Source organism: Sparassis crispa, assembly GCF_003851025.1.
Source record: "Sparassis crispa DNA, contig_000002F, whole genome shotgun sequence".
NCBI lineage: Eukaryota > Fungi > Basidiomycota > Agaricomycetes > Polyporales > Sparassidaceae > Sparassis > Sparassis crispa.
The window spans coordinates 2,642,266-2,664,739 of NW_020939749.1; the positions used below are offsets into that span (position 1 = coordinate 2,642,266).

General features: G+C 50.7%; 8 protein-coding genes and 1 non-coding gene across 9 annotated transcripts; 3 read left to right on the forward strand and 6 right to left on the reverse strand.

Annotated features, from left to right (window-relative positions):
• Nucleotides 1–273: 273 nt before the first annotated feature.
• On the reverse strand, nt 274–1,442 carry SCP_0308920 (hypothetical protein; the record flags this gene model as incomplete). The annotated part of the gene is made up of 7 exons (XM_027756278.1): nt 274–364; nt 438–543; nt 602–712; nt 768–948; nt 1,003–1,030; nt 1,085–1,095; nt 1,152–1,442. The coding sequence occupies 7 exons, from the start codon at nt 1,440–1,442 to the stop codon at nt 274–276; spliced, it is 819 nt and encodes a 272-aa protein (XP_027612079.1).
• A 782-nt stretch (nt 1,443–2,224) lies between these two features.
• On the forward strand, nt 2,225–2,842 carry SCP_0308930 (hypothetical protein; the record flags this gene model as incomplete). Its single annotated transcript, XM_027756279.1, has 2 exons — nt 2,225–2,292; nt 2,350–2,842. 2 exons carry the CDS (start codon nt 2,225–2,227, stop codon nt 2,840–2,842), a joined length of 561 nt encoding a protein of 186 aa, XP_027612080.1.
• Nucleotides 2,843–3,089: 247 nt separating this feature from the next.
• Nucleotides 3,090–6,220, reverse strand: SCP_0308940 (Putative dihydroxy-acid dehydratase; the record flags this gene model as incomplete). Its single annotated transcript, XM_027756280.1, has 26 exons — nt 3,090–3,119; nt 3,179–3,387; nt 3,445–3,540; nt 3,595–3,601; nt 3,657–3,759; nt 3,814–3,836; nt 3,896–3,982; nt 4,037–4,244; nt 4,302–4,402; nt 4,456–4,528; nt 4,586–4,655; nt 4,711–4,790; nt 4,844–4,937; nt 4,995–5,164; nt 5,218–5,252; nt 5,308–5,316; nt 5,370–5,409; nt 5,462–5,474; nt 5,536–5,561; nt 5,608–5,687; nt 5,741–5,763; nt 5,813–5,840; nt 5,894–5,937; nt 5,988–6,012; nt 6,066–6,141; nt 6,198–6,220. 26 exons carry the CDS (start codon nt 6,218–6,220, stop codon nt 3,090–3,092), a joined length of 1,773 nt encoding a protein of 590 aa, XP_027612081.1.
• Nucleotides 6,221–6,469: 249 nt separating this feature from the next.
• SCP_0308950 (Peroxisomal targeting signal receptor) lies at nt 6,470–8,899 on the reverse strand (the record flags this gene model as incomplete). The annotated part of the gene is made up of 10 exons (XM_027756281.1): nt 6,470–6,547; nt 6,602–6,729; nt 6,794–6,929; nt 6,984–7,289; nt 7,340–7,614; nt 7,685–7,929; nt 7,996–8,290; nt 8,342–8,663; nt 8,717–8,746; nt 8,798–8,899. The coding sequence occupies 10 exons, from the start codon at nt 8,897–8,899 to the stop codon at nt 6,470–6,472; spliced, it is 1,917 nt and encodes a 638-aa protein (XP_027612082.1).
• A 496-nt stretch (nt 8,900–9,395) lies between these two features.
• Nucleotides 9,396–12,949, reverse strand: SCP_0308960 (Glutaminase A; the record flags this gene model as incomplete). Its single annotated transcript, XM_027756282.1, has 18 exons — nt 9,396–9,963; nt 10,012–10,050; nt 10,102–10,258; nt 10,312–10,365; nt 10,416–10,464; nt 10,518–10,673; nt 10,724–10,850; nt 10,907–10,968; nt 11,020–11,093; nt 11,144–11,200; nt 11,255–11,400; nt 11,460–11,686; nt 11,738–11,918; nt 11,984–12,096; nt 12,147–12,301; nt 12,352–12,460; nt 12,511–12,696; nt 12,752–12,949. The coding sequence occupies 18 exons, from the start codon at nt 12,947–12,949 to the stop codon at nt 9,396–9,398; spliced, it is 2,658 nt and encodes an 885-aa protein (XP_027612083.1).
• An 838-nt stretch (nt 12,950–13,787) lies between these two features.
• Nucleotides 13,788–14,946, forward strand: SCP_0308970 (Probable electron transfer flavoprotein subunit alpha; the record flags this gene model as incomplete). The annotated part of the gene is made up of 3 exons (XM_027756283.1): nt 13,788–14,008; nt 14,065–14,794; nt 14,848–14,946. 3 exons carry the CDS (start codon nt 13,788–13,790, stop codon nt 14,944–14,946), a joined length of 1,050 nt encoding a protein of 349 aa, XP_027612084.1.
• A 214-nt stretch (nt 14,947–15,160) lies between these two features.
• Nucleotides 15,161–15,251, forward strand: SCP_t0308980. The gene is given in 2 exon segments: nt 15,161–15,197; nt 15,217–15,251. It is a non-coding gene; the product is annotated as a tRNA-Asp (tRNA).
• A 439-nt stretch (nt 15,252–15,690) lies between these two features.
• On the reverse strand, nt 15,691–17,446 carry SCP_0308990 (6-methylsalicylic acid decarboxylase atA; the record flags this gene model as incomplete). The annotated part of the gene is made up of 9 exons (XM_027756284.1): nt 15,691–15,993; nt 16,041–16,091; nt 16,154–16,243; nt 16,317–16,490; nt 16,541–16,558; nt 16,613–16,977; nt 17,027–17,098; nt 17,160–17,365; nt 17,424–17,446. 9 exons carry the CDS (start codon nt 17,444–17,446, stop codon nt 15,691–15,693), a joined length of 1,302 nt encoding a protein of 433 aa, XP_027612085.1.
• Nucleotides 17,447–17,937: 491 nt separating this feature from the next.
• Nucleotides 17,938–22,216, reverse strand: SCP_0309000 (hypothetical protein; the record flags this gene model as incomplete). The annotated part of the gene is made up of 11 exons (XM_027756285.1): nt 17,938–18,054; nt 18,107–18,450; nt 18,499–18,700; nt 18,753–19,123; nt 19,177–19,293; nt 19,349–19,574; nt 19,629–19,967; nt 20,029–20,349; nt 20,406–20,640; nt 20,697–21,442; nt 21,497–22,216. 11 exons carry the CDS (start codon nt 22,214–22,216, stop codon nt 17,938–17,940), a joined length of 3,738 nt encoding a protein of 1,245 aa, XP_027612086.1.
• Between the last annotated feature and the right edge of the window lie 258 nt (nt 22,217–22,474).

Sequence of the window (22,474 nt, forward strand, 5' to 3'; positions counted from 1 at the left end):
GCCTTTACTCACCTCCTACTAGCAGTTTCTTAGGTGGAAATATTTTCCGGTTAAGGGCCTCGGAGCCCCCCCCTACCCTGTGTCTCGGATTTTGCCGGTGCATGCCTCTTGGCGATCATAACACTGTTAATATTAACACATAAGTTCCAACGCGTCTACACGTGATACGCGGATTGGCCATCCAGGTTCTATGCTTCCAAGCCTCATATATAACAGGGTCGTAACATATAACATATCCATACTGATACATGTGTCGTAGAGCTGAAATCCTTTTCAATCGCGACTTGGCAGCTTCTCTGCGATCCAGTGAATCAACTGCTCAGGGTTCCTCGACATGATGTACACAGTGCCAGGTCCTTGGAACCTAGATGATGCGAAAGGTTAAGGATGATGATGATGAGGATACAACGCTAAATTTCGGAACGGGAAAGACGTACCGGCATACGAGACCTTCGTCTGTTTTCAAAGTAGACAATAGCCCGCCAGCCTGGATCTTCTCCACATGGTACTGGCAGTTCCAAGCGACAAGATGATCGTTGTTCACTAGTTACTTTATGAATACCGCATCATCTTTCGACTAGGGCGTTGACGGGTTGCTTACCGACCCACGACTCCCCAGGTTGAAGGTTGCGAGTAATGATAGCACCTACGCTGTGGACAAACAACATGCCCACCCCAGTCGCTTGAACAGTGAAAAGACCGTGACCAGAGACTGCAAAATACCAAGTCAATAACTTTTCCATGAAAGTCGAGATTGCGGAACGTACAAAACGCTTTACCCAAGCCTTGTGACTTGGTATTCATCACGATCTCACGAGTTGACGCCAGATAGGCATGCTTTCCGAAGAACCAAGGGACGCTACCGTCCAAGCGTATTGCGGCGATGTCGCCCCACGTCTCTGGAGCAAGGAGGACTTCTCCTTGTCCAAACAAGTGCGAGAAAGCCAACTGACATCGGGCAAGATTCAGAATAGGTTATACTAACGTAAAGACTAGACTCACATCTCCCCCTGTCAACATTTTTTTGAAGCTGACCCCTCTTGTTCAACACCACGCAAGCCATGAATGTCTAGTGAACACAAACCTGAAATTGACCTATCGCGTAGATATTAGCACGATTCTCGTAGGGGCAGTGAGGCGACGTTGCTCACTTTGCCTTGAATCTGTACACTAGCGTCCATCGCCACCATCGAGCCTGGCCTGGAAAGAAGCTCATATCCAGGCTGCAGTCTGCAATAAAGAACAGCGTTGCTATCTCTATGGCCAATTTTGAATTGGATGCCTTCGTATGAGCCCGTAATATTGACACTACTGGAAGCACCCTGAGGAGGATCAGGGGTTAGAGCTCCGGGCGGTGGGAAAGAGCCCTGGGGTGCAGGGTATCCTTGAGGCTCAGGATAACCTGCCGCAGGACCCTGTGGAAAGCCGGTGGAGTATGACATGGCAGCTGCTACGCGCTATCTTTGAGACACGCTGGACCGGTATACGCTTCCCGAGAGTACGAACCTGAAGAGGTGTAGGTTGTGTGGTTGACAGAGAGAAGATACAAGTGTTTACGGGAGTTGAATGGCACGAACCACGCAACTGCGACAGCTCATATACGATTGCAGAGCGTCTGCAACGGTTGATACATCGATATCACTGATGGCTAGCATCGCCCAGTGATAGCGACGGAATGAAACAGTGGAGGCAGAGCCTTCTAGCTGTGATCTGGCACAAATAGTTATGTCCGACACTGCATTGTTGATTTTGAGGGCTAATTACGGTAAGATGAAGTCTGGATATGGGAACACCAACATTTTGACTGACACTCAGCCCATCTGTAGCGTAGCCTCGGGCATTGATTCGGCGTCTCGCCGTCAGATGAGTCGACGCTCAAAAAGGTCTTCCACAGAAAGCTTCCGATGTTGGAGATGAACAGGCATTTGCAGTGATAGGGAACAAAAGAACAGGGCAGCCATGGCGGTAGACATTTGCAGTGGGTAAGACTAAGTCTCACTGACAAGTGACGCTGGCCTCGGCCTTGCACGTGACTAACACAATGACGGACTCACGAGTCGCGACAAGCCGAATGAAACAGCACCTCCTCTTCTCCCCCAGCGGGTCTGGTTTTAGTCGCTGCCCTCATTTTTCACAATCGTTCTTGTATCTTGTTGCAGCGGTAAGTGACTAACCTTAATTCAACATGCATTCAAATACCGACGGAATCTCGTCCTAGTGAACAATGCCCGCACTGTCGGTTGCTCTGGACGAGGCAGTACCCACAGGGCGTTTCGAGACGTCTTCTGACCGGTATGTTTGCATCTTTAATATCATGTGCATCGCCTAATGTTTCTATTCGCTGCACAGCCGTTCGATAGCAATGCCAACCATCGCGGGTGCTGTTACCGGCAGCTGCATAGGTGTTGCGTGGATTGTGGGGCTCATCTTGTGGTTCATCAAGCGAAGACAAAGGTGGAACAGAGCTCGCAGGGCTGGGCTGAAAACCCATCGGCAGCTGCCAGACACTGTGCCGAAGCCCGAAGCGTACATAATTCCTCCCGATCCTGCAATCATTGAAGGTGCTGGGAAGCCGAGGGAGGTGGCGTACAGAGACGATCCTGCTACAGACGACTTCGACAACACTAGACGCGCCAAGACCGTGCCGCTTGCTCGCAACCAGAAGAGCATAAATGCGGGCGAACCCGTATATTATCCACCAGCTGTAAACCCTGCATCTATGCCCTGGCGAGCTTTCACTGTGGTAGACTCGTCACCGCCCATACCAACAAACATACCGGAGGATGAACTTCCACTCTCGCCTCACGATCCTGAGCGGAGCAATTATCCGCCACATTACTGATGTCCCTTGTACATCGCTCATGTATCTGTTTAAGGTAGGATCACCCGTTTCTATTGAATTCCTACATACCAACATGCTGTTGACACAGGACACATTACACGCTTTCACAATTTAGAATGAATGACTGCGGTTGTAACACACATGCGATTTCTTCTGCTTCTATATACCACCCTACAGATGATTATACAATGGAGACAAATGACCGACTCCATCCCAATCTGCACGCTAATAGCAGTGTACTTGTACATCAGTCGCAATACGCACCTACGTTGGCGGGCTGAATTGTGAAGTCAATAAGCTGTGACTGTGCAACCCGGATAAGACGAGGAGACTCACTGCGACGTCCCGCGCGTAGCGGTACAGAATACCCCGCTTGAAGCGGAAGTCGCGCGGGCCCGCTGCCTCCCACTCAGCTCTACGTTTGGCCTGCTCCTCTTCGCTGACAAGCCAGTTGATCGTCCTGGTGGAAGACTCGATAACAATCTTGTCGCCGTCCTTCACGAGGGCAATGGGGCCTCCAAGATGGGCTTCGGGTACGACGTGACCTGGTAGGGATGTGCAGTCAATCACACCCACCTGCATATTCATGGACTATGGCGTACCAATGATGAACCCTCGAGAAGCACCGGAGAAGCGACCGTCGGTGATTAGAGCAGTCTTACCGCCTAAGCCTGCTCCAATCAGTGCGCCCGTGGGACCTGTTACACTGCCTTAGCTCAATGCTTCGATACGGTGAGGAATTTTTTTTTTACCCAGCATCTGTGAATAAGGTAATGTTAGACTGCGCACAATCTGAGACCTATTGTGCGCTAACCTCTGGCATTCCAGGTCCTCCCTTAGGGCCCATATATCTGAAGATGACCACCGTACCCTCCTTTATCTCTCCTGCTTCCAGGGCAGGGTAGAAACCGTCGAGGCTAAATAGCACGCATATCAGAAGTACCAAATTAGCGTGCTGTTAATTATCTCACCTGTCGAAGCATCGCGCGACGCCCTGAAAAGCGCTGGATGGTAAGAGGGTGACGAGGAATCAACTACTGTTCGAGAGCGCACCTCGAAACGAGTTCCTTCCTTGCCCGTGAGTTTTGCGACCGCAGTTCCTGGAGCAAGGTTGCCGCGAAGGATAGTGAGATGACCCGTCTAGGAGCGAGGTCGGGTCAGTACTGGTCGGAAGGGGTAAACGGATGCACTTACTGGTTTGATGGGGCTGCTGAGCTTCTTGACGACATCTTGGTTATCAATGTCAAGCTCAGGAACATCTTCCAAGTTCTCCGCCAGGGTCTTTCCAGTAACGGTCAATTGGGTACCATCGATGAGGTCGGAGTGTTTCAACAAGTACTTGACCAGAGCAGGAATACCGCCAACTTTGTGCAGGTCCTCCATCACATACTTCCCAGAGGGCCTACAATCATATCCGAGCTCAATATGCTGAATGCGGTTTCAGAATAGCTGAACGTACTTCAAGTCAGCGAGATACGGTGTCTTGTCTGCAATATCCTGGAAGTCATCAATGGTAAGGTGAATGTCGGCAGCTCTTGCCATCGCCAGAAGGTGGAGAACCTGCATTGACGGATGTGAGCATTCCTGCTAAACACGGCGGCAATTAAACTGACCGAGTTCGTTGAACCTCCCAGCACATTCACAATTGTAATAGCGTTCAGAAAAGATTGGCGAGTCAGAATATCTCTATGGTCAAGGTGGCTGTGAGTAAATTGGACGCTCTAAATTTGCGCGTTTTCTTACCTCGGCTTGAGATCCAGCTCAAGCAGCTTCTTCATGTACTTGGCAACTTTGAAGCATTCCTGAGCCTTTTCTGAATGCCGTTCGCATCATGATGCTGTACGACACCGAAGGACAAGAAAACCAACCGGGGTACACAGCGGGGATACTGGACGAGTAGGGCAATGACAGACCCAACACCTCCAATGCGCTAGACATGGTATTGGCACTAGGGTAGGCTTCAGTATAGGAAGTCTTATGGAAATGAACAGGGCTACTCGCGTGAACATTCCACCGCAAGCACCCTGCCCAGGGCAGGAATGGCGGACGACATCGAAACGCTCTTCCTCGTTGATCTTGCCGACAGTGTAGGCGCCTAGATGCCTCAAATCAACAACCGACGATCATATAATGTCATACAGGCGCCATGTACCGAAAGACTCAAAGGCATCACCGATGTTCATGTTGTCTCCCTTCTTATGGCCCAGCGCAGGACAATCCACGTTCCGGACACCGGGCCGGATGGTGCCTCCGTAGACGATGATGGTAGGCCGGTTGTGGCGTACGGCAGCGATGACACAACCTGGCATGTTCTTGTCGCATCTAGAGAAGGTTTGTTGGGCTCTGGCTCTGGCAATCACATGGAAGATATCTACCCAGGGATTGCAATATTACCATCGTAGTATTGCGCCTAATCAACTTGGTGAATTCTTCGGTCCTGAACGTGGAGATAGCGGTCCATTTACCAATGTAACCTTCATATTTCCATCAGAATCATGAAGCACCTTTAAAAATACAGCGCACATACTGCTTCAATGGAATCTGCGATCAAGTCACGGGTCGGCAGGCTACCATGGTGTAAGCACGAGCAGTGTAGAGGTAATTCCGCAGACCACATACGAATACTTCATCCCTTAATGCATGCGGGCAATGATCAGTCGATAATCAGAATGGACACTGTCTACAATACTCACCCTCAGTTCCCATAGTGATTCCATCACTGGCTTATAGGTCAGTTAATGATATAACAACCCAATGTGGCATACCTGACGCCGACGGTACTGAACGTCAAACCGACAAGACCTTCTTGCTTGCATCCTTCCTTGACCTTGAAGGCAAGATCAAGCTTCCAATGCAAACATAAGGGCCAGAATTGTATATTTGTTCGAGAAAACTCACAAGATGGGTGTTGCAAGGATTGCCTGCACTGCGCTCAGTTATGGCCAGAGTTCGGATCGGCGACAAACCCACCTTCCCACCAGACCGGGGAGATGCCAATCTGCACATAGGAGCGTTAAAATAGGAAAACTCGGGGGAAACAATTCATCGCACCTGAGGTTTGTTCATGTCTTCCTCCGTCAAACCCGCGCCATATACTACCCAAAATTATTACTTGTCCTCAGATCGGACAGGATATTGCTCTCACACATAGCCTGGGCACCACCCCTTGCCTGCACGATCGAAAAATAAGCCATCGATTCATTCAAATATGGAGAGAACGCACCTTGTCCTGGGTCAAGGTACTGGAGATCTTATTGAGCTTGACATTGCCCGCCGTAGGGGCCTTTGGCACCGTGTGGCTATAGTAGGAACGCGGTTAGTATAAAACCAAATTCGGCAGGAAAGACAGGCTAACATCTCAACGTCTCCTGTAGACATAGCGGTTCAAACGAAAGAGGGGGGATACTCTCAGTTTTGCATCCGTTCTGGACTTCGTTTTTGATAAAATACGCTACAGTAACATGACCTACACGAATACAATGCGGACCGACTGGTCTTCCGCACAAAGGGACATGTGTCACGTCACATCGATAGTGATCACGCAATGGACTTCAGAGTAAAATTTACTCGTACACTCTGGATCTGACGCACGACCCAAGTACGACCGAACTCATCACAGGGACTTATCTAGAAATCAAACCCCTCTTGCCGGAAAATCCCAACGTTTGTCGACGAATTCGCCTTGTCGGCAAGATCAGGTCGTCCCTTGCGGTCCCTCTCAGGAGACACGCGCTACATTTAAGAGGGAAAATCGCTCACCATGGACACAAACGTTCGTCGAAGCGTCAACCACAGGTGCTCGCTCTTCGTACCTCCAGACGTCTCTTGCATGGCCAACGCACTCAAAAAATGTTCGGCGGCCTCTGTGTGTGCACCTATGTTTACACCTGCGAAGTTGAAGATCGGGTGAGCTCCTGAATGCGGACCGAGACGGAGCGTACGGCCACGCACATGCTACTCCGACATTGTAAATAGCCCGCGTATAAGTGGGCCGGAGCTGAAGGGCCTCCCTATAGGCGCCTAGGGCTTTCTCCGGTTCATTGCCATTAGAGAGCGAAGAGCCCATTCGGTTCCAAAGGAGATAATCCTAGACACGAAGAGGATCAGTAGCCTTCTCCGTTACGTGTAAGTGTCGGATCACCTTCGGGCGGACAGTCAATGCGGTCTCGAAACAATCCTTCGCTCGAGTATAATCGGTGGTTGTGTAGAACAATACCCCAAGTCCCATCTGCACGTCTGGGTCTATCTCCCCTTGACTGTATTGATCGCGCGCAATGTCCAGGAAGACTTCCTTGGCGCGCTCGTGTGAGTGCCAGGTTGATTGGGACAGCGAGTCCCAAGCGTCCTGGGGTATTTCGTAGGAAGGGAACCGAGCTTGGAGCCACCGAAGAAGCATAGTATGGGATGCTCTTTCCATTCCCTCGTTAGTAAACGCAATAGCCAACGGCTGTCGTACACGACGTAAGTTAAGAAACATTGACATTAAGTTAAACTCACCATCACGCCCTCGCCGGAGGCACCTGCTTGCTCTGCCCTCCTGACCCCTTCTGTCAATGCGCGCATCGCAGCTTCCTCGCGCTCGTCCATGCTTCTCGTCTCTCCAAGGAGTATCCAAGCTTCATAACCGCCCGTACCCAGTTCGCCCTGTTGTATCGCGGCTTCTAAGAGTAACGCCACTTCCGATAATGAGCCATTCTGCTCAAGGAGAGCTTTGGCTTCCCGCAACGGAGAACGTGGTGCGATAGACGGATCTAGATACTTGTTATTGGGCTCTGTACGCACGGATTTGTAGGTTTAGTTCATACGTTGCCCGTCTGGCCTATGTGAAGCTAAATTACACACCGAACACGTATGGTTCCAATATTGGCAATCCCTTGTCGTCGAACTTAATCGTGTCCGCATCCTGGCCTAGACGGTTACCAAACTCGTCGACAAGACCGTCATGAAATGCATTTTGCATGAACTCTCCGTAGTCATAGTCGCCGTCTTCACGATGGCTGGACATTAGTTGATTGAACTCGGCTTCCCACTTTGCGATGTCTTCATGCGCAGGAGGGGTTCTCGACTTCTGCAATTCATCCCATACACTGGCATAGTAAGTTGAGCATAAGGCTCCAAATATTTGATTTTGGTGGTGGATGAACGAGACGCACCTATTGAAATCAGTATTGTGCTTTACTGAGGTATTATCTGTTTCCTGCAGATCTTGGGGTAGTGTGCTCTCAGATGGCTCAGATACGACATCATCGACTTCGACTATTCTAGCGCCTTCTGTTTGGGCCGTCGCAAATGACGCGTCAAGTTGAGCGAAAGCTGCTTCGAGGTCAAATTCCCGGCCTTTCCCTTTACCGTTGTCATTGCTCTGCAGAAAGGGCATATTCGGGTTGTACATTCCAAAAGACATCGACCCTCCATACATATTGGAGTCCATAAATGGTCGTTGGTGTACTACACAGATAGTTAGCCTCCGGTGATAAGTACAAAAGCTTTGTTCCATACTGTCAGGTCTCTGAGAAATGCTCTGCTCCTGCTGAGGGCCAGGAGATACCCGAGAAGTCGAGCTGAACTCGCTCGCCCAACCAGACGTCGTCGGCTTGCCAATCTCTTGACGAAACATAACGTTCTGTATAGAATTCACATCACTCCAACCCTTGGCAATCTCCTGGTCCATGCGGGTAACCTGTGAAGGAGTGAAATTGACTTGAGCATTGAAGGACGCGCCAGGGTTTGGCGTCTGAGTACGTGGATCAAAGAACTGTCGTGCCAGTGCTAAGTCACGCTCGGCTCCAAGGGCGGACGACGTGCTCGGAAGATGATGAAGCTACAAGGGGGATAGTCGGGATAGATCCTTGCAACCTTACACGATATACGCACCTTGGAGGAAGAGGGCCCGGCAATCCTGTCCTGCAGAGACTTGAATTTGCAGTTGCAGTGTAATATGTAATGTAAACGCACTTGTTGCAGGCTACGGTCACCTTCCGCATGCTTCAAAACCTGAGATAACGGATTGAATGGCACTGCGCATTCGGAACCAGAGATGAGGCCTTGCAGAGACATTTTCTAAATGAAAGCAGTGGATAGGTTGAGAGTGAAGGTCGAGAGGAGATGAAGACCAAATGGAGACTGCAACGCAGCGCAAGCCGATCCGCTTTCACGTGATAGCTTAGAATGAAGTATTCACCAAGCGCCGAAATGAAGACATTTTACCGGATGGCAACAATCTCAGTCTGACCCCATTGTTCTTAAGGCCAATACATAACATAATACTGGACACGAATCTCGGAAGGGCGGTGCATAAGGCTAGCGAAAGCCTGGATTCTGATTTTCATCGCACAGTAGATGTCCGTCAGACCGCCGTTCTTTTTGAGAATTGACTTGGGGAAATACACGCGGTGATACGATACATAGAACCCACATACTGTATTATAGCTTGACCGTACAAGTAGGACTCGCCTTATATACTGCTCTGAAACCACCGAAGAAAAGCGCAGGGCCCGCAGAAAGCCCGACCATACTCTCGAAGTTAGGCGACGTAATGGTACTGGAATCGTATTCACCCGACGTAGCCGGGAGGTGGTTCCAATCTTTCGGCGTGTATGTCCTGCATGACCCTCCGCAGGATCTCTACTTCTGCGCGCAGGTCGCGTACGTCTGACGGAGATACTATAGGACTAGACACAGTGGCAGGTTGTGTGTCGCTGCCAAATGTGGTTGGTGGCTCCCTGCTGGAGGGTGCCTGAGAAGTGGAAGTATATGAAGAAGCTGGAGATGGTCCAGCCATAAGGCCTGCTTCCAAATGCTCTCTCGCCTTTGATGAGTAGACCGTCGGAGAGTCCACCGGCAGACTCGGTAGCGGCCGGGAAGCAGGGGCGAACGGCGTCACTTGGTGTACGAGCGGTTCTTGAGTGGGATCATAGATAACAACGTTTTCTCCCTCAAAGCCTCCCAGTTTCAAACGTTGAGCTCTCCGCCGATACAGGAAGGCCACCAATGCGACGAGGGCCAAACCGCAAATGCCACCGACAACACCACCACCAACGATGGCTCCCACGTTGATAGTGTGCTTCGTGGTGGAACTCGAGCCCGTTGCCTGGGGAACTACAATAGTAACATTGGCGATACTGGATACAAGTCAGCTAGCGATACAACACGTTCCTGTGAAGACCCACTTGAGAGCCAATGGTGCGAATACGGCGCCCTGTCCGGGGCTGATGATTTCATGTCAACGTCCGAAATAGCCACTGAGTAGAATCACTTACCTAGCCATACCTCTAGTTCCCGCCCCTGTATCCACTAGATAAGTAGTGGGAAACACTGCTGCAGTCTGATTGAACGCAGCGTGTTTCCAGGCCATCGCCACCAGGCTATCGCGCACAGATGTGTTCTGACACGTGGCAGCTGTGAACAACAGCCATGCTATTTTGGACTGTCAGTAAAGCAACGGGTGTGGTGTGCTTCGGAGAACCTACCGGAATTACCTTTCGTTGCAGCGTCGCTGTCGATCGGTAGCCCGAATGTATACGCTGCAAATGCGCGTCAACGTGGGCAAACGTGCGTAGAGAATGAAGCTCACGATTGGATTGGGACAACGCCTCGTAATAAGCGGCCTGTTGATCGTATACCTAGTCCTGAGATGTCAGTGGGATACTTCACAGTTTAAGTGATGGTAACCTACCGTCTCGCTGACAAGGCGAGTGCCCAATAGAAGGTCCGCATACAAGTTGTACATCAGCGCCCAAGAATTAGCTTCTCCGTAGCTGAACAACAAATGGTTTTGAGAAGCAGACTCCGCCAATGATTGCCAAGTAGCCGCATACGCGGCCGCGTTATTCTAAGAGTAAACGCTGAAGTATTTATCGCAACAAGACGAAGGGAACGCACTGCAAAGTTCTGCGCATCAGCATTTTCTCCAACAGCCCGACTAATCTCCGACATGGCTTGGATAGCGATGATTCCCTTGATAGCCAGGTTGGTCATGTTCGCAGCCTCTTGATCATCCGCAGAGATCCTGCACGGATCCAGAATTGTCAATGAACGAGAAGATACACCGAGAAAGAAACGCACTGATTTATGGGTGTCTTTGAGTTGTTGACAAGATAATTGCCCCATTGCTTGAACAAACCATACTGAAGATGCGACGTCAACTACTCAAATCAGTAGACACCGGATATACGTACATGTTCGCCAAGTAACGATCCATCTCCAGTGGCTCTTGCATGCGCCAGAGCCATGATCAACATATTTCCTGACTCTAGAGCAAATGTCAGTGAACGATCGTACAAGGGATGTTCTGATACGAACGTTCTACTCCCTGCTGGTTGGGACTAGTATCACCTTGTGCGACAGGGTAGGACGTGCCTGCATCGTAATCGTGGTTAATCACTCTTCGAGTACGCCCATGGTCAACCTTACCAAGGTCTTGAGCAGCGTAAGATAACGTGTAACGCGGAGAATCTTGGAACTCGAGCAGAGGAGAAAGAAGCGGCTTTCCGTACGAAGCATTGAGATACAGGAAGGTAGGGAACGCAGCATAGAGCACTTCAACTGGAGAAATTCGTCTGTCAGGTTTGCCTGGTTAGATCGGACTTTATGCTGCACAGATACGAAAGATTGTTACCCGCTCGTCCCTATGTCCTTCATAAATATCTTAACATCCGTGGTATTCCACTGTCCGTCCGTCCCGTTAGAAACAGTGATGTCGATACCCCCGAATGTCTGGCGAGCAGCCAGAGAGACGAGATCGCCATAGTCTGCAGATATAGCGGATGCATCTTGAAGAATCTTCTCGTCCAACGTGACAGATCTCGTTTGTGCGTTAGAGAAGTCAGATAGAAATGCCTCGATCTGTCAAGTCATCAGTACTACTGTTCCACGAGTTGAGCAGGACTTGCTGACCACTTCATCGATGCCATCATACTGTGTCCGGTAGTACGGACTTCGGAGCTCAGTCTCGCCTGTGGAGTTCGTGTATTCGATGGAGGGATCGCGGACAAAGCCTATAGCCCAAACCACAGGAGATGATGTCGAATTGATAGTTCCAAGATCCGCAGAAAGAGCGAAGACAGGAAACCATGGACTACATGTGAGACGCGTGGTAATGAACTAAGTAGCGATGACGCATTCACCAGCTGATACACTTACGTAGAAATATCGTGAACATTTGAACCCTCTCCTTCGTTGGTAAGACTACCGGATTGCGCAAATTGTCCACGGCAGGTTGTATCTTCATTGACTTGGAATGTCGGGTTTAGACTCTGTAGTTGGATAAGCCTCATTTCGCTGCGATAATAATTAGGTCACCAACAGTCGACATGGCGTAAACTGCAGTGCCATCTTCAGCTTGCCCGGAATCTTCTGTCATAGGAGAAGGCGACTGAAGAGATAATGTATGGTATATAGCATTAGCTCCATGAGTGGTATTCCAAGTCATAACTTGGGTACGATTTGCTGACAGCCACTCTGTAATGCTCTGTCAGCTAGCGATGGAAACCGCTGATAACACCGCCAACCTCCACTGATATCCGAATACACCTGAACATTATGGGGCTTTCCATCGTTCGATGTTGCGTCTAGCGCAACATAAGAGAAGGGCATCGACTGCCGCACCAAATCTGAGGGCTAAGACCTCTCTGTAATCTTCCGGGAAAAAATAACGTGGTACGACATACCTCTATCGGACTAAGGAAAGTGACGGTCAAATCCATCGGACCTGCTTGTAGCGAGAAGACTGTGCGAGTGGGTGTAACCTGTGTGCTAGTGAGATTAGAGACATTGAAGGGCTCGTTTGCATTTCCAAGCCATTTGTATGTCTGGCTGTCGATTCTAATATGACCAGCCCAACCCAGTACTGGACTCTTTACGTTCATCAGGACGCGGCAGCATCAGACAGATAGCATAAATGTTCCGTACAGGGTTATTCAAGGCCCAGAAGGACGGCCATGTATTCGATACTGGGAGTGAAGTGTTCAGGGTTGGCAACCAGGCGCTGAAATATGGGGAGCGAACGGCTAAAGGGACAGCAGCAGGGTAGAATGTCTGAGAACTGCCAGTGTTCTGAGCATGGACGAGGGAAAGTGCCGACAAGAGCAACAGCAAACACTGGAACATCGAATCGATGGCAGTAGGACGCAAAGGAATGAACGAAGGGTACCGAGTAGTTCTTGAAGCGATTCCAATAACCCCACCATGAAACTCGGCAGAAACCTATGCCAGGCTCACGCGCCAGGCCATCAACCCGCAGTGGCAGTTATTGACAGTTGCCATCATCACGGCGCCACTGACTCTGGGCTATGGTAGATCGGATCCGAAGCGACGAACCAACAGGAGGCGGTGTCCACGCCGATAAGACTGTCTGACTGCCGTCCAGGATCGTGTTAGGGTGCGTCGGGTAGAAAACTTGGAAACTTGGACGGTGAGCGACTGGTGAGCGCGACCGCAGGACCCCGGATTATAGGTGGGGAACCCTGAGTGCCATCCGGACAAATTTTGGGCGAAATCCACGCACAACCCTGATATAATCCAGACAGTTTGGAAGAAATTTTTTGAAAAGCCTGGTGCTGGTGCAGACATTTTGGCCCCATAGAGCCCTCGGCGAGCGCCAAAATGGCGCTTTCAGGAGCCTGATGCCGCCATCCAGACAAGATTTGGGGGGAAATTGGCACTTCACCCTGATTTCATCCAGACACAAAGGTCGATTTTCGGGTTTCGGCGCTTAGACATTTTTGGGCTCGCCGGATCAGGGTTGTTCACCTATAATCCGGGGTCCTGCGACCGCTTGCCAGCGGCGAGTACTTGCCATGATCGGTGTCAAGCACGTGATCTGGGGACCGGAATCCGTTGTAACCGGGAACCACACAAGTCATTCAAGTTGGTCAAGTTCGCCATTTCATCCTTCCAACGGTCACTGCGAACGTTATTGTGGCTCGTTTACGCTCAGTGGGCCATCATGTTACGAGCACGTTGCGTTATTCCTCACAGAATCCTACTGAGACCGTACGCAACATCACCAGGACCTCACGCGCTCGTGTTTTTGGAACATCGTGAGGGGGCCCTTGATTCTGGTTCTCTGTCCGCTATCACTGCCGCGAGGCGATTGGGAGGAGAGGTGACAGGGATTGTCATCGGTGGTCCGGATCAGGTCCCGGACGTCGTCGAGAAGGCGAAGAAGTAAAGTTTGAACTGCATGCCTTGCGAATACCAGAGGAAGACTAATACCAGTGCAGGTTGAAGGGGTTGACCAAGCTGCTTCACTCCACTTCTCCCGCGTACTCTTCGCAAGTCCCGGAGATCGTGTCTCCTCTATTCGAGCGACTTCTGTCGGACGGCACGCCGTTCACGCATGTTGTCTCCGCACACTCTTCGTCTGCAAAATCCCTGCTACCCCGCGTTGCTGCTAAACTCGATGTGCCGGCAATATCAGACATCACTTCGCTCGAGCATGACGGTTCCTCCAATGCGACTACCTTCACGCGGCCCATCTACGCTGGTAACGCAATAGCCACCGTTCGTGCACCGTCATCTATCGGTGTGAAAATTTTCACCGTCAGATCGACTGCCTTTTCCGCTGCGCCATCAGAGGATGGTTCCCAGGTGCAAGTGGAGGCATTGGATCCCGTTGAGCTTGCGGATGCTCCTACACAGCACATCAGGACCGATCTCACCAAGTCAGATCGTCCTGACCTCGCCGTCGCCGGCCGTATTGTATCCGGTGGTCGTGCCCTAAAAAATGCAGAAACATTTAAGGCGACCCTGGAGCCCCTGGCAGACGTCCTGGGTGCCGCTATCGGCGCCTCACGCGCTGCCGTTGACGCTGGTTACGCTGACAATTCCCTGCAAGTGGGTCAAACCGGCAAAGTCGTCGCGCCCGAGCTGTATATTGCCCTTGGCATTTCCGGTGCCATCCAGCACCTTGCTGGAATGAAGGATTCCAAGCTCATTGTCGCCATCAACAAAGTTTGATTATTGCTGTCTTCGTCTATGTTTTGCTGTTCTGACCTGTCCCGTAGGACCCGGATGCGCCCATTTTCCAGGTCGCGGACGCTGGGCTTGTCGCGGACCTGTATGAAGCTGTTCCGGAGCTGGTTGAGAAGCTTAAACAGCAGTAGTCTTGGATGTATCGCGTTCTGTAACATAATTTGCATCTGCATCTTTATTGGTGTGAGAGAAATTCTACGAAAGTCAGTGTGATTTGGACAAAAATCCGGGAGACAACTAAGCAGTTCCGTCTTGCAGGGAAGAGACAGTTTGACCTTTCCTGTGATATATATATATAAGAGATCACAATTGAGTGATAGCATGAAAGTTGAGCCTAAAAGCCAATCCCTGGTAGTATATTGGTTAGTACACGCGCCTGTCAGTAATGCTGAATCCGGTAGCGCGCGAAAGCAGGGTTCGATTCCCTGCCAGGGAGATAGGGTTTATCTGAGTCTTATTCTCACTTTTTGAGGCCGAAACGGAGCGATTTGAGGTCAGAAGGGGGCAGGAGGAGCAGCAGCACATCGTGCCATTGACTCGCGTGCGCAGTCACAATGTCACGTGCGCATCGTGTCACGCACTAGCACAGGGTCATGATCCAATACTTATTATTCATCTGGCAGCTGAGCTAGTTTGCACTGGCTTTCGTCCTAATGGGAAAAGGAGGCGATTTGCATGTTGAAAGGAACTCATAGATGGAATAAGACAATTAGCCTATAGTACAGTAGTAGTCATACTAAGTCCGTGCGTACACTTACAGCGAGATGTGTTTTCCTGAGGCATTAATTGGCACTGTTCGCGGAACCTCAGTTCCTCGTGACTCGCATACCGTAGAGGAAACAGTAAGGTAGAATAAAGTATATTTTATCCCAGTATCATTTGCGCGAAAGGGACTTGGCTTTAATAGCTTCTTCCATCCAGACGACTGCTCTTTGTGCCTCTCCCTCAGGCGTGGTTTCAGTCAACCAGTCCCATTGTCGCTCAATCATCCGACCCACTCGCTGAAGGTCATCGCCGAATGTTCCCCAGAATTCGTACATCCGTCCAGACTCGCTTGAACTAGTGAGCACACGGTTGGCCAGGGGAAGACGGACGTGCTGGTAAGCTTTAAGTGTGAAGGGAAGCGTAGACAATGTTGTAGATTGATGACCAAGCAGTTCGGCAAGAACATAGGCATCCTATAGCACCATTTAGTATTTCGACGAGAAGAGCACACCTGACCTACTTCTACGGCCTGACCAGCTCCAGCACCTTGGTGAGGTGCCATAGCATGCGCCTGACGAGGAGAGGACATTGATTCAACCACAATATCGTGAGGGAAATAAACCAACTACGTACAGCATCTCCAAGTAGAGCGACTTTCTCCGTAACATATGCAGGTAATGGGCGTAACTGATGAATTGCCCACCGCGTAGGCTTCTCAACACACTACAGAATCCATCGTCGCGTATCATGTCAGCACCCAGGTGTGACAGAAAATCATTGCCATTTAAATACAAACTCTTAGAAGTTCTAGGACTTCAGGTTCCCAATCAGTATAGCAGTTCAGCAGCTCTTCCTGTGTGCAATCAGCCACCCAAGGACTGTGATATACAGAACCTTCGTTTTCCGGCTCGGATTTCATTGCGACAACGTTGACTATGCTTCCTCCAGTGATGGAATAGCTTACCACATGCTGCGAAACGACATTAATATGCCTCGAATATCGCGTAGAGCCAAACATGCCTTGTTTTTACCGCAATACTGTCAAACTGACAGATTAGTAGCTTAGAGTCGCAGGGAGCACATTTCCCGCACCATCATCGGAGTCTCAACGGTTCTATGTCCCGACCCATCTTTCTGAACTAGACGATCAACTGGGATAAGACCTCTGTAGGCAATTGTTCCTGTCCATACTGGCTCATTCAAGCCAACAGCTGCGAAATGGGGCGGTAACGATATTTCTTCGAGCACTTTCTGACGGACCACGGACTTGATACCGTCGCAACCCACCAACAGGTCACACTCCGCAGAAGAATCATCTGCGAAATGGAGGACGACGGAGTCTTGGGAGCTTCCGTGAGAATAGGAACGCAAACGTTTGCCAAAGTGAGCAACGCCATTCGGCAGGCGATCCACGAGAGCATCAAGGAAATGTGCCCTGTGGAAACGTATGCAGCCATCTACTAATCGAATCAGAGCACGTGCGCCTCGAAGGAGATTCTAACTCACAGGGAAGCGCAAACAGGTGGAAACGTGATCCTTCTTCGGGCTGATCTGACTTGCGATAATCAAAGCCAATTCCTACGGACGTGCGGAGAGCCGCGTGTATGAATGCGATGTAACAGTAGCACGGATTGCGTACCGAGGGATCCGTCCGGGGGCGCATGTGCTATCTTGGAAAAGTCGGAGGTCATTCCAAGGAGCTCAAGGATTCTCCAAGTCCTGGACCATATCATGACGCCCGCGCCGATCTCTCTGAAGCGTCCCGCAGCCTCGTAGACGTCAACTTGGATATCTGGGTATTTCGACAGAGCCACAGCTAGTGACAGACCACCTATGCCGCCTCCGCTGGTGCTAGCAGTCAGAAATGTTGCGACTCAAATATGGGCGGGACGACACAACAAACCATATTGCCACCCTGAACCTCATTGGCGACATCAAGTGAAGGGTGATCGAACATAAAGTGGGAAGCACAGATACCTACTCGTGTCTGGTTGAAGAAGAGCTAGGAGAGACCCTTCGGGCCACAGGGCCATGCCTAGACACTAGCGTCACTGTCTGTCTGGACCCGAGTGGTGTGTCAAAATGAGCTGTTGATGTTGGCGTGACAGAAACACACCATTAAACAATCAGACCAGTGCTTTCATGACATTTCTAGCGAAATGACTCGGAACGAAGCAAACTGGATGACAGCAGGTCCAATGGAATCCACACTTGCGCGGCTCTTAGCCAGGGTTTATCGAAGCGAGCCCAAACATTGTCCGAGAAGCGTTTGTCCTGCACTGACTTGCCAAAGAGTCAATAGGCAATATATTATACACCTCCCGATAACAGCAGCAGGGAACAAGGCGAAGTAGTAACGTCAAGACACTCAGTAGATGGAGAAGCAACAAGAACTCTGACTTCAATTGCGTACGACATCATCGTTTGCCAGCAATCCCAACCCGCGAACCACGATTACGCTTCTTCGCCGCCTGCGCAAGTGGCAGGTAGGCATACGGCTCTACACCATTTTTCGTGACGTCACCGCCAGCTTTCTGCAGATCCTGTCAGACAATCGCATATCAACATATTATCTGTCACTCCTACTTTTGCCTTGAACTCGTGCCCGAGCTTCGTGTCTGTTCTCCTCTTGTTCTTCTTGGTTGCAACACGCGACTCGCCATCACCCATCTCGACATCCTCGTTTCCCGCGTCCTCGTTCCCGCGTCTCCGTTTCTTGTTGTCCTTATTGAATTTTACACGCCCGTTGGGCCCACGTGTAAAGCCGTCTGCAGATGTCAAACTCTCGCGATACGCATCGTCCGCAGCGGCATTCGCATCATCCTCATCTGAGCCGTCTTCCTCATCAATGACCATCCTGCCAGTGCCCTCGTCAGTCTTATAGCGCCTCGCATCCTGGCCCGGCTTGCGACGTTTACTAGAACTGGCTTCTGCAAAAAATTAGCATACTAAGGCGCATGACTGTCAAGTAGACATACTGGTGACGCGTGACGCAGCGCCTTGGAGAAGATCCATTGGTTCATCATCATCCACGCGTAGTCGCGTACCAGTATTGTGACTTTTAGCGCCCCGGGAGTTCTGAGCAGTAGCGTATTCGTCGTCGCTGTCTTCGATTTCGCTTTCGCTTCCGTACAAGACATCTTCGAATGCATCACCTGTAACAGGTTTAGGTGCTGGTTCCTATGCAATCATCAGGTGAAAGAAACTCCGAAATATTCGCAAAAATTAGTACCTCATCCTCGTCTTCATCTTCACGAACTTTCCTTCTCTTGGCCCTATCCTTGCGCTTCTTGATGTTCAAAAGCACCTTTCTCGCTTCTTCTTCCCCTGCGAAGGAATACACCTCCTCGAAACCAAACCTGCGAATCATTCGCTCGAATATATGTCGAACCTTCGTTTTAAAATGGTTCTTGTGATCGTGGGACCATCGCAACAGAGCAGGTACCAGCTCCTTCAAGTGCGGACGAAGCAAATCCAGTGGCATGGTATGAATCGCAAGCTTGACAAATCCGAGTACAGACTTCACGATCTCTCGATTCGCTGATGACACGAAGACAAGCAACGTTGTAAAAATTTCAGTGTGCATCTGGGGAGAGATAGAATCTGCCAAATGACGATGAGTAACAGGCGTGACTATGAGCTCTCCAGAATCGTACCCTTGAACTCGAATACCAGCCGTGATATTGCAGTGACCGTGGCGCTGATCATGTGCGGACTAGCACCCGCCAACCCACCAGCAACCATCGTCATATACTCTTCCACACTCGCGGTGACTGCGAGATCAGTGTCAGTGTCACAGAGAACCTGAAGTGAATTGGTTTTCTCCACCTTCATCAGCACCATCTTGGTCCATACCGTCCAAAATGTTTCGCCTCACAAGTCCCCCTTCTGACATCTTTCGACCCATGACGACAATCAAGGCGAACGCAGCATTTCTTGCCTTCTCGGAGGGCTCTTTTGTGCCCAAGACGGCTTCAGGAATGACCGACAAAATGATATGCATCTGTGCTGAAGAGATGAGAGGAACCAAGTGGCTCAACAGAGTAAAACGGTCCTGCGCAACGCCCATTTCAATATTGTGGATTAACGACTTCGAACATATAGTCACCTTCTTCGCGGCTGCGGCTAAGCCGTCAAGGTTCTTCTCTAGCCGCTCTATGACTAAATCCACGCGAATCTCTACTTTACGATTCTCGGATAACTTGGATAGGATCTTGTAACCCCGCTTCTGCACGCCGTTATCGCTGTTTCCCAGAACCTCAGCAGAAAGGCATAGATCGAAAAGAGCGGTCGCGTCAACAGACGAAAGATGTGGCAGGAGGAGTAAAAGGAGATCCTGAGTCACTGCAGTGATGCTACCAGCATTGTTTGCTCCATGGGAGGGCTGCGACTCGCTCAAGTTCTGCTTGAACAGCTCCACGAGCTTGTGGTAAGCCTTCGTGATCTCCTACGAAGTAACAAGACATCAACGCCACGTTCTAATAATTAATAGCCGAAAATCCACCGACCTGCTCCCCAGCAATGGCAGTCCATGCACTGACAACATCTCCCACCATGCCTTGGCTCTCCCTGCCCACGCTGCTGAATACGTTGAAAAGTACCGCGAGCCAGCTCTCAGCTTGAGAGCGGAGGAACGCGACATTATGAGCCGCAGCCTCAGTAGAGATTGCGTCTCCTAATACCGATTCGGGCAATCGGGTCGTCTCCCCTGATGCAAGAGCCACGTTCGAATCTACCATGACCTTGAGCGCTTTGAGGACAGCGGGACGCAGTTCAGGCTGGTTGTAGAGCAGCTGTGAGAGCAACTGAGAGAACTCGTGTGTTAAAGCCTGATTCGTAAGATCAATCCCATTTCGGTAGCAGAAAAAGGCGAAAAAAAACGCACCTGCTGCAGGTCTACGGTACCCCAGCAGTACCCAGAAAGACCGTTCCAAATCTGTTCTACCAACACGCTCCATACTTTGGCCTCAGATTGCCGGCCCTCCGTCTCGGCCTTTTGCTGCAAATCAAACATGCGCTCAGTGAGGGGCACGAAGTACGACACGAAATGCCCAAGTGGTGATGGATGTGGTTGGGAGAGCAAGGGTAGCAAGAAAGCGCGTGGTTCGCGGCCACCCAGCCTAGTAAGTAATGAAGCTCGTTAGGCCCTGTGCTTAGCGAGCATAGATTGGCCCACCTATCCGCAGGCTCAAGATTGAGAGGAAGAGCCCGGAGCAGCACTTCAGGTCCGAGAACGCACATCGCCGTGCCCAACGTCGCATCCGCAGCCTCTTTGTGCTCAAAATTTTTCTGAATTCTTCGTTCACCGATACACGCAACCAGAGGCAGAAGAAGCAACTCTGCAGCGGTTGGAGACGCACGTGAGTCACCTCGGTACCGCAAATTAGCAAGGAGGCACGATATCACTGTTAGCAACTCTGGAATGGAGCGAGCAAACGTCAACGAGTCGAGGGCCTTCGTCACTTGAGAGATGATCCTTCCAATCACGGATTTATGCTCGTCCTGGCCCCTCTCTACGATAGTCGCAGTGATGAAGGAGTGGGTGAAGCATTGCGCCAGCATGCCCAATGCCTGCGCCGCCGCCTTTCTGGTGGAAGTATCCGTCTCTTCGAGTAAAGGCCAAAGCGCTTTCCATACCTTGCCTACCTCTGCAGCGCACGCTTCTGCGTCCGCGGCATGGAAGGCAAGCATGGCATTGCCGAGTACGCCCGCCCACGCGGGGGCAAACGTAGGATCTACCTTAGTGGACGAAATGGACAACATAGCTTTGATAACTTCGTGAAGCTGTTGCTGGATGTTGTTCGCGGGGTCGTCCACCGCCAGGGCCAGCAGGTCGGCAAGGATAGAATACGCAGAATGAGAAAGGTATGGGTTTCCTAGCCGAGGCAAGGTAAGAAGAGACGTTGTTATAAGGGGGAGTGACTGACACATTCAGTTGGTTTGGAAATAAACGACACGAATGCAAGTTTCACTCACGGCCGGGGGAAGGGTGGGCAATACTGGACGTAAGAAGGCAAGTAGGTGAATCGCAGTATCGGATCCTTCGTTCTCTGCTTTCTTTCCTTTAAATTTATGTAATCCTCCAGAATTGATCTCTGCCAAAGCGGAGCTAACCCAGTCTGCGGCACGCTCCGCATACGGATGTCTCAGCAAGGGAGGTGGTGGAGCAGAAAGTACGTCTTTGACCAGTTCAACAGCGCGTTTCCGCACCTTGGGTCGCGGGTCCAGTGAGAGGCGCAGGATGAACACGAAAGACTGGCGAAGGCCCCGAGTCTCGAGGTGTGGGCGTTCGAGAGATCGCAAAATCGCATTATACAGACCCAGCTGCGATCGCAATGGCGGTGCATGGCCCAAAATTATGGGTAGAAGAGGACACGTCAGAGAGATAAGTGTCGTCAAGTTGGAGCGTATCACTGGGGGTGGAACGTGCGGTGCGACGAGAGCAAACAGATATAAGACAGCGGGTAAAACATCGCCATCGCCCAAGGGTGGACCGGATGTTGGTGCCGTCTGTAAGGTGCCATCCAGAGTGGTCAAAAGAGCAGCGAAATAAGCTGTAGGAGAGGCTTCGGTGTTCTGTTCACGGAAGGTGGACTCGAGTGCCTGGAGGAGAACGGCTGGAGCCTTCTGGTGGGGGAGGGAGGAGGTTGTGTGCGGCCTGATTTTGGAGAGGTCCAGCTGGAGAGCGTCGGACATGGTGCAGCGACAAGTCCAGGAGCGATGTGAAGGCTGATGTATTGGCGGGGTAGATCGTCTCTTCCCCCGTGCCTTTTTGAGTGAGGCTGCAAGAAAATTCAGTAACGTCGTGACCGGGCCAATTAAGGGGTATGCATAAATGGGATTTCAGATACAGGGTCAGAAATTCCGGCCCTCCCCCATGGGAATTTTCACGGCCCATATATGGAAGCTATACAATTATATATATTCCCCGCTTTTGCTGATGGGCCACCCTCA